This window comes from Bolinopsis microptera, chromosome 10 (genome assembly GCF_026151205.1).
Source record: "Bolinopsis microptera isolate Bmic1 chromosome 10, MBARI_Bmic_1.0, whole genome shotgun sequence".
NCBI lineage: Eukaryota > Metazoa > Ctenophora > Tentaculata > Lobata > Bolinopsidae > Bolinopsis > Bolinopsis microptera.
In genome coordinates this window covers 14,336,620-14,355,411 of record NC_087081.1, presented here as the reverse complement: position 1 = coordinate 14,355,411, position 18,792 = coordinate 14,336,620, and the positions used below count along the sequence as shown (strand labels likewise).

The following is an 18,792-nucleotide window of genomic DNA, read 5'->3' as shown; positions in this document are numbered from 1 at the left end:
GTAGGGTGGAGTGTGTGATAAATCATCGTCATTAGGGGAATAGTCAGGTGGGACATCGGTACTCACGCCATTCCATCCTTCTGACTGAGTGACTATTTTGTGAATTTCTTTAATCAGCTGTCCGTCTTCCCGAAAGAATGCACTGTTGTAGTAGTTTTTGAGGTCAAACTTTAGTTTTTGAACACTTTTGTCTACTTCGTCCGTTTTCGTTTCCGCTATAGAAATCTCCGTGAAAACTTCGTCTACTCTGTTTTTGATCCGTGTGGTAGCTGACAAGTTTTTCTCCCAGAGGTCTTTGACCTTTTGCATTTCCTTCTTGCCAACCTCTAGTAGTTTTTCGATTTGCTGGATGCTAGTATCGGAGCACTTAAGGCTGTTAACCTCAGATGTAAGTTTCTCCAACTCCTGCTTAACGTCAATAACTTGGTTTTCGATAACAGTCTGGACCCATGCGAGAGAGGGGAGTTTCGAATCTAAGTCCCTATTCAGAGATTTCCTTGCTGGTTCTTCGGGTCTAGACATCACATTCATCATTCTTGCTCTCCTTTCTGTAACAGATCCCTCTGTGGAGCACCCATTCCTCGTTAGTTCCTCGTTGAGGATGGGTTCAGGAAGATGAGCAACACAAGTAATAAGTGTCTCGGGAGCGACCGTGTGGTTCTCCATAAGAATAACTGTCCTTTCGGTGTCTTCGGGAGTTGCAGGGCCAACGTTGAGATCATCTTTGTTAACATCCAGATGAAGTGACGCAGAGGGCGACCTGATGATTGGATTACTATCCAACAAACTAGATCTGCCTTGCTCAGTTAAGTAAGAGGTCTGCGCTTCGGTCAGTTTGATATCAGGACCGCTGGTTGAGGTGATAATAATGTCAGGGATATCCGTCGTCTTGTTAAAGGTCATTTGTAGTCCATTATCTTTTTCTAAGTTAAAGTCAGGTCTGAAGGGATCATCTACATTAGATCCTTGAAGTTGCTGATGTGTAATAATGTCAGGTATCTCCGTCGTCTTGTTAAGGGTCATTTGTAGTCCATTATCTATTTCTAAGTTAATAAAGTCAGGTCTGAAAGGGTCATCTACACTAAATCCACCATCTGTAGAAGATTGAGAGGGAGCCGTTTCTGACAGAGATGAGACTGAGGTCTGGTCACTTACACAATTTTCCTCGATCGCAGTTGAAGGAGATCCAATGAAAAAAAGAAGAAGTTGTTCGTTTTGAATATCACTCTTTCCTCTAGGTATGGAATGCATGTACTCAAGAGTGGAATTTCCTGAGAGAACACACAGAGATCCTGAGTGCATGGGCACCAAATGGGTTACTTTAGTTCCCCGTTTCAGTTTGAGTGATCTTGGGGCCCCAAGGGAAAGAATGGCAACTGTGGGTTTCGCCCCATGTTTTCCAGCTAGTGTTTCGTAGGGGATATGATCGTTATAACTTGGGAGTCGCCTGATTACTATGTTGGTGATAGTTGTATTAAGTTCAAATATTGAGCTCGCTGATTTCTCGATTTTCTTGGTGAGGTAGCTGATCTGATTTCTAAGGTTACTCTCCGGGGTCGAGTCATCTGGATGACCCTCAGACTCTACGCAATCATCTTCGATCTCCAGATTTATCTCTTGACTGCTACTCGTTTGGTTAGGGTAATTCGATATATCAACATTCAGCTCACTAAGCAGCCGTTCAGCGGCGTCGAAGTCAATAAAATCCTCGATGTAGTGTAAAGTACATTTCTTTTTCCTTTGATCCAGGATGTATACCCCGTTCTCCGTGATGGCCTTTGGTTTATTTGACTGTTTCTTTTTCCTCTTGTCTTGACTCGAACTACACTCACTAACACTCCTCTCACTGACACTCCTCTCACCTGCACTCATCTCATTTACACTCCCAGATGCACTGCTCTGCTCGGAGTAACTCCTCATTCTGCGCGAGATCTTCTCTCCGGGATTCCAGTACGGACTTAAGGTTTTTGGTAAGCGAGATGGTTGACTGCTTGAAAGAGTTTCCGTGGGGTGTGCTTTCTTAGGAGTGCTGTTTGAGTTCTGTGATCTGGAGTCATCGGAGAGATCTTCTTTTCGGACCATAAAAACTTGAAGTTGCTGATTGAGGAATGGAGTAGGTAGATATCTTTTTTTCTCCGTAAAAAGCGTTGAACTGTAGGTATCCAAAGGTTTCAAATGAAATTTAGAGAATTCAAATGAGCCGACGATAGAGCAAACGGCCAACATAAAAACAAATGTCAAAAAAACCTGATACTTTGTCAAAGTGTTTTTATACTTCAAAATTGGTTCTAAATTTTGCTCCAAATTTTGCTCCAAATTTTTCTCCCAAATTTTATTATGGCACAGGATGTGTGAGGTTGGTGAGGTGAAAGAATATTCGAGATTGGGCGTTTCTATGCTATCATAGTGACTACGCGGAACGTCGGCTCTGCCGCATTGGGTCGGACGGGTCTCGGAAAAAGCGAGCGCAGGCACGCGAGCGCGACGAACGTGGCCACAAGCGAGGAGATACCTAGTAACCCTGGCACTGACATCTACCACTAAATATTCGGAGCGATCAATAAAATGGTAATCGAAAAAATCTTCAACAAAATCTTGCAAAGTCCACTCATCAAATAAAATAGGGCGTTGGGGCACTATTACATTTCCTATCAGTATCATGTTTACATATTTACTTTTAGAGACACTCAAGAATTCAAAACAATCCACAAAAACATGGCATGAGCCCAAGTCTAAAAATAGGTCTGGGCGTGGGGCCACTGCAAGTATCACATTCGAAATATCACAAGTACATTCAAACAATACGTCATTATTCCACATAGTGTGTAGCATCGGTATATGATATGAGAAAGTTCCAAGACACCGGAAGTACGTCTGCGTGTAAGAAAAATGCAAATGTTCATTTAAACAGATGAGCGAAGAGTTGCAGTTACACGGGTGGTTGAGTGTGTAGGTACACTTACAACTGATGTTAAACATAATCGGGTCCCTGATCGTTGTACGATATAAGTGCGAGTAGAACCACAAACCCGGTTTTAAGCCAAAAGAATCCAAATCCAGTCCCAATTCCAGTTCCAATATGTCCAGAGAATTAGAGATAGGGTTAGGCGGAGGGGCAGGACCAGTTCCAGCCACAATACTGGCCACGCCAGCGATTAAAAGCAACAACCACGTCACGGTGACAGTGGTAAATCGAGGAGCTTTAAAAGTGTAACGAATGCAAATGTGTAATATCCACTGCAATATCCACTGCAATGACGTCACGTGATCCACTGCAATGACGTCACGCGACACACTCACGTGACACACTACGTCATGACTACATTATAATATCCTTAATATTCTCTAATCTTTCTATGCTTGATGGACGGTGTTATCATGCATTACTTATGTCACTTTAGGTCCTCAGAAAATTTAAATTCATCACAATATAACTGTGTCACTCTGAAAAATAAAGAGCCACTTGGCTCTTCCACCTGCCACTTGGCTCTTCCACCTGCTTCTAATTATTTCCATCGTTAAATATAGACACTGCAGATCCCTAGATTTCTTGCTTCGTATATCTGTTGCTGATAGTTTGCTACACCACATTTCATGTTGCTGATTATAGTTCATTTGCCACATTTCAACTCCACCTAGTATAGCTGCATGGCACCAAAAACTATTTAAAGCAACAGACACCAACGTCAAAGTAATACGATTTTAAGCTAGACGATATCACAGAGAAACTCGATAAAATCATTGAATTTGTATTTTCCTTCGTCCAGTCGCCACTAGGAAGTCGAATACATCTCACATCTGAGAGGATATTATTTACACAAACATTAGTTCACTGCTTCACTGGCGTCACCTCATTGTCGGCTTTGTTGCGTTTTAGCGTTTGTTGTCGGAGGGCATGTTTCTCCTGAGTTATACAGTGTGTTTCTAAAGTATTCTTAATTCTTGAACTTTACCGTTTCAACTTTATCGTTTCTTCGAATGTACACGTTTTTCACAGCTTTTATACCTACAACAAATATATTGGTCGCTGGTCTTGTCTTTGTTTGAATAAACGATATTTCATCTAGATTCTACAGCTCAAATGGTACGATGTACGACAACAATTTTCTTCTTCTTATTCAAATATTGGGCACTTGTTCGAACAGGTTAGTTTTATCTTTCAGTTACTTATATCTGTTCCCCATTTTATTACTAAATTCAACCGAATCCTAAACATTGATTATTTTCCTGCTCAATGTACTAAATTTTAATCATTATTGAACTTATTCACATTTTTTTAACGCATTGAACGGTTCGAACCGAAAGTTTTGGTCTAAGATAATTTCAAATAGTGCACTCTTCAACAAAACCAGGTGGCCTTAAATTAGCTTAATGTTGGAATTATTCGATTATAGCCCGAGAATTCGGGATAACTGTCGAGCAACTTGCACCAGACAGTAAATTAATCTTCAGTCTATAATATTCTGAGTGTTTTAAAAGATTAAAGGAGCTTGATCCCTGCGATCGAAAACAAGGGTTCCTATTATATTTAACATAATACCAATAATGAACCTGCCAATATTTCAAAACCAACCGTTCCAGACGCCTACACTCTCCGAGCAACATGTGATAACATTATGACAATGTACATTGACGGAGCTCTACAACAACCATCCTCCGGGGACAACTTACACTGGACTCAAGAGAAGATCTTCCAAATATCAGACTCCTTTAAGACGATAGCTATATATTGCTATGATTATGGGGGTGCGGAAGGTATTTTAGCTTCAGTAGAGGAGGAAGGAGGAGAAGTTATCTTAGTAACAGACAGTACGTGGAGGTGTGGGAATGTGGAGCAGCAGGGGTGGACTCAGTATGGGTTCCAGGAGGACGGGCATGTTTGGAAAACAGCTAAGGAGTTTGGAGTACATGGAATAGCGCCGTGGAATGTGGTCGGGAAGATTTCTAGAGAAGCTAAGTGGATTTGGGAAGAGACGAAATCAGCTTACTCTTACTGCCGTTTTACACGGCCAATAAGTAAGTTTAATTTTATGTAATATTGTGGTAGATTGCTGTCAAAACAGGTAAAAAGTTGCACTGAGTATATTTCAGTGTTTATGTTTAATAATATAGTTACCACTTTTGTTCCTGAAACTAAAGTATGAGTGGACAGATCTTTATCTATGCTGACTGTGCTGCACAAATCACATTCATATCACTCATTTCATTATTGGGCTGTGTAACACAATTATTTAAAATTACTTATTTATATAAAAATATATTAATATATATAAATTATATAAAAATATAAACATAAATAACAAGTTATAGTTATATTTAATATTTATAAATCGTTCTGACAGACAAGCATGACTACACCAACATAGCAATTTAACGCATTTTCCCCATCATACTAACATAGATATCATCTGAAACGGATTCCAGGAACGAGTATCAATGCTAGAATTTATCTAGGTCTAGTGATTTGAAAGGAATGCAGAACAAAATATTATTCTGATTTCATCGATTGGTCATGGGCCATCACATGGAGTATTGAATTCCAAGATGACTGAATAATAATATCCGTCCTCAATTCACTAGAACAAACATTCCCAAAACTTGTATAAAACATAATCTAAAACTTTAAATAACTACAATACCCATTAGAAATGAGAAATGATTACATAAAACACATAATCTATTGTGTCCTACTCCAAATATTACTACTGTGGTCCTCTTCAAACTCTAGCGACCTCTCCGAATTCAAACCAGAGGCCCTTATACAGTATGAGATAAGGAAAGTGGAGGGTACGGCAGCGGGGTACTTTCTAACCTACACCTCTGATATAAGGAATGTGGGATCATATTGGGTACAGAGTTTGATATTATCTAATTTAGAGTTTTTGTAAAGTTTGAAGTACCATTGAGATTGGCTTTTATATTTTTGTAGAATTGTTTGAATTCCATTGCAATGCAGCAGTGTCCTGAGTTTGTTAGAAACATCAAAACCCTTAATTACTGTTCAGTGTTCTATACAGTCGCCGCCCGCCGGTAAGTGACCCGTGATAACTTCATTAACATGTTTTGTTCAGGTACACCTACAGAAGAGCGATGGTACTGATGAGGGTGAGAAGTGGGGGATTACTTTCAATGAGTACAAAGGACAAACCTGCTACAAGATAGAGGCTCTACATGGTAACCGATATATTGATTATTTATTACTTATTACGACTCAATTGTGTTGATTTATATAATGGGGGGCCGGGGGGGGGGGGGGGGGGGGGGGGTGGCAGTACCTAATTCCATGCCGTGATATTTTTAAAAGTGTGATCCGAATTTCAATTCTCACATATTTCCTCCCTCAGGTGTAAACAAAGGAAGAATGCTGGTAGCTCACAGCGACAACAGAGCTAACGGTGACGGTAGAGTGCTAGTACACAGCGCTGATCACCGAGAAGGGGACGAGTGTTGGGTTATACAGGGTGTTAGGAGACAGGGTGTCTCTGTTGGATACACTATTGTTAAATCTACCGTTAGTTGTTTAATTAGTTATTCACTCGGTTATTTACTCAGATTTTTAGAGGTTTAGTTAGTTATTTAATTAGTTATTCAATTAGCTATTTAATTGGTTATTTACTCAGTCATTTACTCGGTTTTTTACTACACGTGGTCATGGTGTAGTATGAAACAGTGAAACAGGGCCTAAGGAAATTTATAGATGAGCTTAGTTTTCATAATTTATCAACACTGGATAATATGTATTATTTATTATTATTATTATATGAACCTACCTATATCCAAAAACCCGCATTCTCGCATTCTAAGAATGTAGGAAATTTTTAAAAGTAGGAAATTTTTGACAAAAAGTAGGAAATTCGAGAGCCAACTCTGAGAATTTTGGATAATATTTCAGTAGGAATTTAAGTGAAAGAGCAGACTAAAAGTTGCTGGACCGTTATTTAAATGTCTTCAGTCAGGGATCCACTGATCCAGTCTATCAAATTTCGTTTCACAGACCAAAGTTTGTTGCTATTAGCTACAAAATCTGTGCATCAAGTAACCACTAACCAGATGCTAATTATTGGGGCATTTTCGCGTACACGACATAAATAGTTGTCATTATTACTTTATTAACATTTTACTATCTACTTATCTAGTCTATGAAACCGGATATGTCTACAGTGTCACCCGATATCTGTATTGGCAAGCAGTAGCATATACACATCACGTCTTCAATGTGTGTATCACACTGCACACACCCAGCCCAAATTCGTGTGGCGTGAGAAAATATCAGAAAAACAGGGCGTTTTAACTAATCTGTACGATGATGCTAGAATGGGCGTGAGAATTGGACCTTTTCTAGTTTTTTAATTAGTCGCTCTGCCCGCTTGCTTTTGTTGCTTACATTGGGTTGTTGAACTTCCTATTAATCATGAATCGTCCAAAGTTCAAGTCTAAATCCGAGGTCCAATGCGGTATATGCAAAGAAGTTTGTACTCGAGCCGATAATCTTAAAGTTCATTTTAAGAGGTGTCACCCAGGGCATCAGTCCTCAGGGACGTAGCCAGGATTTTTCTTTGAGGGGGGCGGAGCCCCTTGGCGGGGGCTAGGGGGGCGCAGCCCCCCGGAAATTTTTTGCGAAACAGGGTGTTTTAGACGACATTTGGCATTAAAGAAATTTGTAGGACAGCAATAAACTGGGATTAAAAAGAATCAAGTACTCACGTAAATTTGGTAACTTCACAACAGCATAATCTGCATTCTCCAATCAGAATTTACGACTTACTCAGGCCTCATCGTCTTAAGATTTTTACATTTCCTACGGTCTAGGGGACACTATTGACTATAATTATAGAAGTCTTCTAGAATGTTTGCTTGGATTTAATGACATATATTTACTAATCCACAGTTCAAATCTTTGACTGACTGCAGTCATAAACACAGCCCAGTTACCAGGCGACCATGGGGACTAGGGGGCTTATCTTTTTTCTGGGGTTCGATTTTTTCCGGGGGGCTGCCGCCCCCCTAGCCCCCCCCCCCCTGGCTACGTGCCTGTCAGCCCTATGAATTCATACCGAATCAACCTAAGTTGAGGTAGCTATCACATTAAGACATTACGAATCCAGACAATTTATCCCAATAAAAATTGAAATCAGAAAATAGTATGCTAAAATCGTTCTCCATTGTCAGATTCGTTCCAGGAGGCCAAATCTAGTTTAAATTTCCAAAATTTTCGGGGGCTTCTCCCCCAAACGTAACCTAGGATTATCTATTAAAAAGCATTTCGGGCCCTAAAAAATTAAAATTGAGAATCTGGAATCCGCCATGAAAAATCTTTGAACCGCGCGAATACAAAGACTTTTTATGCGAGCGAAGCGAGCGGGCCACAGAAAACGAAAAAATTGAGAATTTAGGAAATTAAAAATTTTTTGGATATGGGTGAACCTAAAAAGTAAAAAGTAGCCTCTCAGGAACGACACAGGGGCAAGTACCTAATAGCTAGCGAGGTACGTGATGATGACACATTCTGGGTAGATGTCACTGATAATGTACAGGTGGAAAGTTTGTGGCAGATTACTGCAGATAGAAGTAAGAACCATGAGGAGATGCATTAATGATCAGTACTACTTGTTAATAGTTGTTTTCGTAAGCTGGCTGACAGATCTTTATACTTTTATACCTTACGAGACATATATAAATGGTACGCAAGTCGGTGGTTTTTCGGGGGAAAAAACACCATATTTTCGGACTAAAAATAGTTCATCAAAAAATTAATGAACTCTAGTATTCGATCATGAATTGCTTTAAAACTTTAAAAGTGATTTTGGACACGTTCCATTAAAAATGAGCAAGCTCTGTCAATACTTTATTGGCCACGGCGATGAAATTTCGGGATTAGTCGAAGGTAACAAACACTGTCGTTCTCCTATAATACCCTCTGGAGGATTATAAGTTAAGTTGAGGCTAACTTTCAAAGGCTCCGGAGAAATTGTTTACAAGATGAAACAGATTATCAGAGACGATTTTTGTATTTAATTTTCTCAAATACTGGGTTTCATTTTTTATAAAATAAGGAGATGAAAAAATCCCCAAATACCATGATTTAATTTGGGGTACGAAATGTGGCGGTTTTCGATAAAAATTCCCATATTTTCGTTCCCAAATCATTTAGGTCACCGGAATTATGTCTAACGTAAATATGTCTCGTAAGGTAGATACATTCATAAACATTCATATAATTTTTTACATCTATTCTTATTTATCATCTATACTATTTGTAACCCGTTTTGACTGACAGGCGCTGCGCAATACATACAAGCAAACCAATTAGCAATAATGGGTATTGTCCAAAAAAAACATTGGAGTATACGATTAACATAGATATCATCACACAGATTTCAGAGAAAACCAAGGATAAGAGGTATCGCCGAAAGTTCTTTTGAAAATCTGGAACTCTGATTCAGAGACTTGTGGGGAATACCCATTTAAGGGGGCAGGGGGGGTCTTCATGGAAATTTTCTCAAAATCGACTTTTTAGTTGTTTCTGATAGAGGGGAGTGATATCTATCAGATGCTTTAAATCCGATAGAAAAATATTGTTCCTAGCCAAAATTATCGCTGGTAAAAGGTCAGCGCTTGTGTGTAATTGTATTGCGCGAGCGATTTTTGATCGCGTGCCCTGAAAATCGAGTCTAAAAATCTATCTCCTCCTACATTTTTTGAGCAATCACCCTCAAACTTTCAGGATATGTTCTAGGGATCATTTAGAAGAGATTATCCAGGCAAAATTTTGAGATAGGCCTTTAAACATTTTTTATTCGATTTTGAAAATCTTGGACCTGGTTTTTTGACGATTTTTCTCGGTCCAAGATTTTTAAAATCGAATAAAAAATGTTTAAAGGCCTATCTCAAAATTTTGCCAGGACAAACCCTTCTAAATGATCCTTAGAACATATCCTGAAAGTTTGAGGGTGATCGCTCAAAAAATGTAGGAGGAGATAGATTTTTAGACTCCATTTTCAGGGCACGCGATCAAAAATCGCTCGCGCAATATAATTACACACAAGCGCTGACCTTCTACCGGCGATAATTTCTGCTAGGAGCAATATTTTTCTATCGGATTAAAAGCATCTGATAGATATCACTCCCATCTATCAGAAACAACTAAAAAGTCGATTTTGAGAAAATTACCATGAAGACCCCCCCTGCCCCCTTAAGGAGCATCATGAGGGTCGAAGTTGTGCACCATGGCAGAGTCGGCAGACAAAGGATACAAACTACCGAACAAAGAAACTGATTCAGTATAAAGATAGAATCTTTGTCACACGTGACTACACAACACACGTGACAACACACATGGCAACACACGTGACAACACACGTGACAATACACGTGACAACACACATGGCAACACACGTGGCAACACACGTGGCAACACACGTGGCAACACACGTGGCAACACACGTGACAACACACGTGACAACACACGTGACAACACACGTGACAACACACGTGACAACACACGTGACTACACACGTGACAACACACGTGAATACACACGTGACAACACACGTGACAACACACGTGACAACACACGTGACTACACACGTGACAACACACGTGACAACACACGTGACAACACACGTGACAACACACGTGGCAACACACGTGACAACACACGTGACTACACACGTGGCAACACACGTGACAACACACGTGTCAACACACGTGACAACACACGTGACAACACACGTGACAACACACGTGACTACACACGTGACAACACACGTGACAACACACGTGACAACACACGTGACTACACACGTGACAACACACGTGGCAACACACGTGACAACACACGTGACAACACACGTGGCAACACACGTGGCAACACACGTGGCAACACACGTGACAACACACGTGACCCACCTGCTCACAAAGAGATAATCGTATTCTGTTGGAACACAAATCACAAAGAAGTTATCTTGCAGACCGCTCATCTTTACACAGGAGATGTCCAATAAACCTAAAGAAGGACATGATATCAAAATAGTGAAATATATAAATTAAAGATTTTTGAAAGAATATGATAATATTATATGCCTTATTATTTTCGGTTATTTGTAATTAAATGAACAATTGATATTATCGTGGAGTATTTACATAATTTTTATTTTTTCCAATAATCACCTATTCTTCTTTTTGACTTGATGGACACTGGGTCTATGTTATACAGTGCCTTTTCAGTGAGCAACAGTATACGTTCCTAAAAGTAGTTCGTTAGTCGATTATTAACCTGACACTTTGTTTAAGTAAGTTAAGTGAAGTCTAAATTCAAATGAGTATTTGAGTGGTTATGAAGTTTTAAGTTTAAACTATTTCTAACTTTCTAATAATAATTAATTGGTTATAGTGATAGAATTTGTATTATCCTACAGTCTAGGATTAGTCCCAGTAGAGTACTGGGGAAACCTGGACTTTAAACTGAAGTTATGTGTTTTACTTTTACTCTTCATTATTTTACTCTTCAATATTCTGAATTAGTGAATTTAAAGATATAACGGTCTGTTGAAGATTACCTGACGTTTGCACTTTCTGTTGATCTTGATGACGCTATCTGCGAACAAAACTTCCTTTTCCTCGTGCTTCCTGAATTTCAAAATGTGGCGATACATGAAGAATTTAACCAAAATTTGATTATTTTCTTATTCAATAAACTAAAGAGTAAAATCGTTAAATATCTTACCCGATGATAGACAGTATCTTGTTGTTAGTTTTAGCACCCATATAATCGCCTTGAAGTGGTTTGTTCAGACTGCTTCTCCTCCTCTCTTTTTTCCCCATGAACTTCTCCAGTCTTTTCTCGTCCTCTTTCTTCTCGTCCTCTTTCTTCTCCGACTTCGTCTCCTCTGACTCAGTCGAACTCATCCTTGATTAGTGTTAAGGACTAAGGTTAGGTCTATGCCATGGGGGTTGGGGCGGGTGTATTATATCACCTATAACGACAACTCTACGTACCAGTTATAGATTCTATAGATCACAATAAACTGTTTACATGATAATATTTAAATTTTATATTTGCTCTATTTTTATCATTATTTCTAACGGAATCACAGACTCAAGTGACCAACTATAATTGAATCAAGAACCTGATAATTTGAAGCAAACTTTAAAATTGCCTCTGCATTTTACATTTTACCGTGCTAATTAATAATTAAAGTTCGCAATGTTAAACAGTGAAATTCCTCCAGCATTTAAGCAATGTCACTATTATATTGAATCATGACGAACAATTTTACATCAACAGAAATTAGTATACATACAACAGCTACATTCATTTAATTTCTCACTCACCTATTACTATTTACTCGTACTTTATTGATAATTATAACATAGGATAACTGGTATGTTAAATAACCAATCGATATTTTTTTGGATACAGGAAGAACTGGTCTCTGATTGTACTAAATCAACAGTGAACTCTGGTAAGTTATAAGTAGAGGTTTTCATACTCGCTACTTTCTGAGTAGTGAGTAATCAAAGGAGAACAGCCCAACTTAAGAACGTATACAATTTAAATCATATGCATAACTTAATATAATATATTTATACTGAAATAAATTTTAACCAGCCGAAAAGGAACAGGATTGTTAGGAAAATGGTCTAGCCAGACCCAAATCTAACGAAAACTATCAATAATAAAGCAAGTCTTATAGAAAGAACTGCATTTAACATGATGTGGTTGATAAAAACTTATAAATTTGAATTTTCTATCAGGAGTCCAATGTTCGATCAACAAACACATAATACCCAAAATCCAAAACAATAATAGAAAATTCAAATTTTAATTTTTTCGATCATCCGTAATCCGTATGCTTAAAGTTTTAAAACCGAATTACTAGACTACGGGAAAATTTCGATAAAATAAGAAATGTTCTTCTCCTGGTAAAAGAATAGAGTCAGTATTCCAGCCGCCTCAGGCGTCAAGTCTCTTTATTCATTCTTTGGGTTTTCCACTCTAACTTTCTTTGATAACTCTTGTTAATCCTTCTATGCTAATCCAGTTCCCAACTCCCTAGTGTACCTCTACCAAAATGTCAAGGCTCTCATTCCTTTCAATTAACTACGCTCCTCCCATACCTTCTTGGATGGTAATAATTTCCGAACTTCAATCCATTGCTAACATAGAGGCAGCCCTGACATAATTGCCCTAAAAGAGACTGGTCTCAAAAATCTTATGTGTCTAGCACGTAAATCTTTCTTACTTCTCCATATGAAATCTACTCTCATATGACCGCACGAGAAAGACTCAACCCTCAAGATCCAATAACCCTCAAAAGTTAGGGAAATAGGAGGTGGTTTCTTTTGGCTGTTCGTCTGAATCTCGACGCACAACAACCCGACTACCAGCGTTTAGCCCTCGGTGCAGAAATGCTTGCCGTTAAAAGTTCTTTTCCTAACAAAGAGAGTATTGTTATCTGTACTTGGTTAAGATAGGAACTCTGGGTTACCTAATCATAAGTCATAGTTATTTATATTCGCAAGCTGAGAGTTTCCAAAAAGAATCCCCTATAATCAATGATTATTGTTGATTTTACTCTCCCCATACAGACTGGCTATCTTCATCCAGTACCGGTAACCTATTTAGCAAACCTTCATAGATTCTCAGTGATCTTTCTCTCTCCCAGTTGATCACATCACCCACCCCTAAAAGTGGTATAAACAATAGACAATCCTTCTCAGTAATTAATGATAACACAATCGATGAACTTGAAATGTCTGTGATACTCAAATCCGTGTGCAATCTGATCATTTTCCTGTCACTTTTCATTAAAACTCCTTTTCCCGTAGACAACTCCTAAAACGTAAAATCTTATAATTATAAGAAAAGCCAAACTTGGGACATGATTAATCGAGATTTATGCTCGATTAATGCAAGTCCTAGAATGCCTAGCACCTGAATCGTCTTGGAAGTTAGTTAAAGACTGCATTATGTAATTTATAGTCTGATATACATATCCTAAAGTTAATTAATCAATCATAGTTCGCAACCCCCGTGGTTCATAGTGAACTTGTTTCTTCATCCGTAAAAACATAGACTCAGAGCATATAAAATTACTGTTCTATTTCTATGAGTTAAAGTTTGTTTACTAGCCGTAAAGAATTTAAGTAGGCTCCAAACAGCCAAAATAAAGATAATCTTTTAAATATGTGGTAAGATCCAGCGCTTAATAACTAAGAAGTTTTGAGGTATCAAATGTTAAGTAAAATCTAACTCCTGGCCGATTCCCAAATTGTGTAGTTATTCTGACAGCTTCGTTTCAATTCCCCAAAGATCAAGCTGAACTATTCAATTCATTGTTTTTATAACAGTTTTTTCGATCCTTCACTTTATGACACTGACATCCCAATTCAATGATGTTGATTTTGATTATGACTACGATCATCGGATGTTCGTAAGCTTCTTCAAATATTAATTCAAATAAAGCCAGGGACAGATGCAACCGGTAAAAATTCTCAAATTGTTTTCCTAGTTTAGCTGTACCCACTAACATGCATTTTCGTGGATCCTACACAGCTCAACATCCACAAGAATGGAAACATGCAAATGTTGACCCAATATTTTAATGAAAGGTAAAAAAAGTGAGTTTGAAAACATAGACAATATCCCTTACTTGTTTAGTCATGAAAGTGATTTAGCCGCATTGTAAAACGGAAACTGCTTTCTTGACAAGTACCCTTCGTGATCCCAGGCACAGGTTTTCTAATAGCACAATCATGCTCAACCAATATGGATTATTTTTTGTGATAGCCCCTGGGCATATGTCTCTTAACGCAAACATTATCATCATGTTTGTATTTTGATTTGCAAAGGGCATTTGATTCAGTAAATCATGATATCCTTCTCATAAGCTAAAGAACTTTAAATACATTGATGGTACACTTACTCAAATTTCTTACCAATAACCTTCAAGGCCGTTACCAAGAGTGGTTATTGGTATAGGATGTCCATCTACCCTCTCAGGTTAATTCTGGTGTCCCCCAGGCTCTATCCTTGGTCCCTACATTTTGTATATTGTTTAGCAAAGATATTCCTTCTTGGCTTTTCGGATATACTGATATTGTTTTGTTATGCCGATGAACCAAATCTGCGTAAATACATTCAACTTCTGATAATACCAATTTCAAATGGATTATAGACTATCTCTCTGACTGGGCACTTAGAAACAAAAAGCTATTCCATCAGCAAAATGTAAACGTGCTTATTGTTTCAGGAAAAACCATCTTATCTCCTCATTCGCATATAATCTTGATGGATCTCCTCTTGTATGTAGAGTAGAAAATAACCTGGTGTCGATATTAACTCTAACTCAGTTTGAATAGTCATGCGACAAATTTATACTAAGGCCTGCCAACAACTAGGTATGGTCAAAGAGATGTGCCATATAGTCATTGATACAGAAACGTCGTCGGGCGCTTTTACCTCTCCAGGTCGTAGACCATTCGAAAATTGTCCAAATCTGGCGCCCTTGTAAAAAACACTTAGTGATAAATAGAAAGTCTCCAAAAGAGAGCTATTAATGGGATTCTGTCTGAAGAGGGCCGCAGTTATCCACCTGAGCATATTCAAAAAGTGCAAGTCTTGTCGACATTCTCCTGTGTGTGTGGGGGGGGGGGGGGGGGGGGGGGGGGGGGGGGGGGGGGGGGGTGTGGTTGTTTGTGGTGGGGGGGGGGGGGGGTGGTGAGTTTGTGTGTGGGTTTGTGGTGTAGGGTGTTGTGTTGTGTTGTGTGTGTGTGGTTGGTGTTTTGGTGTGCTCAAAAGTTTGACTTGAATACTTATGTTTTCCACAAAGTCGGAACAATTTAATTCCGTATGCTGCTCACTATCTCAGCATTATATCAGGCACTTCTCGACTAACTTGCCACCTCGACATCTGTCTATTGGTCATCATTTTTACCTAGTTAAATCAAATCTCACACCTAGGTACCTCAAATAGCCAATGCAAATCATCTTTCTACTGAACTCATATACTGTGGAATGACTCCCTTTACAGTAAGACAATTAGTTTCTACAGTGTTTTCAAAGCTTGAGTCACTAAGCATCGTATGGAATGTTTATGGATAGTGAAACACACCCTAGCCTAGTCCTTGCTCCCCATATATTATTAGTTGTTTTATTAAGTTTTTTATCTACCTTCCTATACTATCAACATCAAACACACTTCACCCTCACAACCTCACACATTAATACCATAATCAACCTGTATCTAATGTATCTGGAATTGACGTATTGAAATACCAATTTTGACTATAAATCCACAGTTATTCACCATGGATTTTTTGTTATTATTAGGTTTTTGTACAAATTTTTTGGATTTAATTAATTCGATGTAATGGGTCCAAGTTACTGCGGACATAAGTTCACTATTGTTTACCTGTTTTGTTTGCCCATCATATTTTAACAGATGGGGGCAATATTTTTGAACGATTCTATTTATATTACATCTTTTGCTGTACTCCCTGTAAAATTTTGAATAGGATTAATAAAAAAAAAAAAATATTAACAGACCGCGACGAGTCCAACTCGGCGCAGCGTCCTGATAGTTAGAATAAACCTACAATTCCCAAAAGTATTCCAAGTAATTTATAAAAATGATAAATGCATGATAGTGACTTTAATACAAATCCAATGCAAAATATTTGTCACAATGCATGAAGTTGAAAACCAATATTAAAACATTGCAATTTGAAGGAGTGTAATGCATTCCTCAGGAAATAAAACGCGCTTTTCATAACATCCATAAATTAATGTTTTTACACTCAAATCAAAATTTAACCGCGACGATGCATGCGAAGTGACGACGTCAGACGTCCTCCAACATAAATTCAGTGTTATAAGATACAAGCGCGATCACAGAAATTTTGTCTCTGTTTTTGATAAATTGTACCAAAAGTTGCCTCTAAGTGAGAATAAGGCAAATTCACCGTGTACAAATAACGTCGAGTGTACAAGTGATACAAGATACAAGGATACAAAAAGTGTATAATAATTTATTAATTCACAATAGTTATATTCTGATAGAATGTTAAGTTACTACGCTTCGAAATACATTACAAATGTGTAGGATAAAATTAGAAATGATTATAATATAATGCTATTTTTCTTTAAGTAAATCAAATTGTATGGTTCATCAATGCATCTGTAGTGGGCCTCCTGTGCAATTGCAAGAGTGTAAAAAGGACGAAAAAACAATTAATTTCTTGCTTAAAATGCATATAGCTCCTAAAATAATCAAATAATTTTGTCAGGACAACTATTGTGATTGCAAAATTTTATGATTTGTAATTTAACTGAATATTACCACTTCAATTCGGTAACCTTGATCTTTTTTAATTCTGCATGACCTTTGATTCTGTAGAGATTTAATCCAGAAATCATAGAACAATATATCACTACTCGTGACGTTATCCCGTGCCTACTGGCCGGGTCCCGTGGACTTCACTATACGCAGTTAAAATGCAGTATAAACATGCCAATTTTATTTGAAAACACCTTTACATTTGTTCGAAGTTAAACAGTGCATGTCTAACTCCTCATTCCAATCAGACCACAAATTAATTCTTGATTGCACTCCCATAACTAAGAGTAATACTTGATATGCATATCTTTGACACTTAGAGTTCCTGCCAGAATAACTAATTATATAGCAAATCAATATGAGGGAGAGATAGAGGGATAGTGATAGAGTACACACAGTACGACACACATTAGTTATTTGTTTCACAAAATGATCAATTAAACCACTACACACCATCGATTTAAAAAAACCGCATATTTTGCTCGTCAAGTTTTTCTCGGCACTATAGCAGATAAAACCAGCCCCGTAACTCTTACCTTGTTTTTCTGTGATTAATTAATTTCCTCCGACACAAGCCAAATGAGGAAGCAAACAGAGAGACATACACACATCCTGGGATTATTATTATTTAGGTAGCATAGTAATTGCATACCTAAACCAAAAGTTGCGAATTGTTGATTGGTTGGAGAGTTAAAAAATGTGATTCTCATTTTTCTATTATGATTACAATATATACACTATCGAACCTCTTGGAATAGAGAAAAAGATATTATTCTTTGACTGATTTATTGAACAAATGCTTTTGCTTCAGTTCTTTTCTTTGCTTCAGGATATGTACAGAAGAAACAAACCAACAGGGGTGAAAATGTGTCATCAAATTTAAGTGTACACACAAACACTATTACTGAATAGAGTAACGCTCTAAGGAGATGCAGGAGGTTAAAGAAGCATCAGTTTCCTGACAAAACGTTTTATGAAACACTTCTGAATTGGTAACATGTCATTCTAATTAGAATCTAATTTAATTTACACAGCAATACGAATAAAAAAGGCATTTAGTCACAAATAAATAAGACAAAGAAAAATTCTTTTCTCTATACCAAGAGGTTCGATAGAGTATAGGAATGTCATCATAAAAGAAAATGAGAATACATTTTTTAACACTCCAACCAATCAACAATTCGCACCACTGTGTTGTTTAGGAATGCATTATAGAGCAACATCATACTAATAATCACCAGGAATGTGTGTCTGTCTCTCTTCTGTGCCAAGTGTGGGAAATTAATTAAACAAGAAACGTAAGAGTTACGGGTCCTAGGTTTTAAATTCTGTATAGTGCCGCGAGAAAACTCTGACAAGCCAAATTTATGAAGGTTTTTTAAATCGATCGGGTGGTAAGTGATTAAATTGATCATTTGTGAACCAAATACTAGTGTGTGTTGTTGTTTCTCTA

The 18,792-nt window shown here is 37.8% G+C and overlaps 3 protein-coding genes across 4 annotated transcripts in view; 2 read left to right on the top strand and 1 right to left on the bottom strand.

The window, feature by feature from the left end:
• LOC134821691 (unconventional myosin-Ie-like) overlaps positions 1-18,792 on the bottom strand; it is a 122,871-nt gene that overhangs the window by 13,905 nt on the left and 90,174 nt on the right. For both annotated transcript variants that reach the window (XM_063832402.1, XM_063832403.1), the window contains exons 2-5: positions 11,726-11,908; positions 11,559-11,628; positions 11,170-11,245; positions 10,909-11,005 (exon numbers count right to left, since the gene is read on the bottom strand). In XM_063832402.1, the coding sequence (XP_063688472.1) occupies positions 10,909-11,005; positions 11,170-11,245; positions 11,559-11,628; positions 11,726-11,907 (425 nt within the window). In that variant the 5' untranslated portion in view covers position 11,908. The remainder of the gene's footprint in view (positions 1-10,908; positions 11,006-11,169; positions 11,246-11,558; positions 11,629-11,725; positions 11,909-18,792) is intronic.
• LOC134821690 (tetraspanin-6-like) overlaps positions 1-18,792 on the top strand; it is an 87,354-nt gene that overhangs the window by 13,854 nt on the left and 54,708 nt on the right. The window lies entirely within an intron of this gene.
• On the top strand, positions 5,649-8,594 carry LOC134822176 (uncharacterized). Its single transcript, XM_063833090.1, has 4 exons — positions 5,649-5,849; positions 6,072-6,174; positions 6,345-6,511; positions 8,451-8,594. Exons 1-4 carry the CDS (start codon positions 5,649-5,651, stop codon positions 8,592-8,594), a joined length of 615 nt encoding a protein of 204 aa, XP_063689160.1.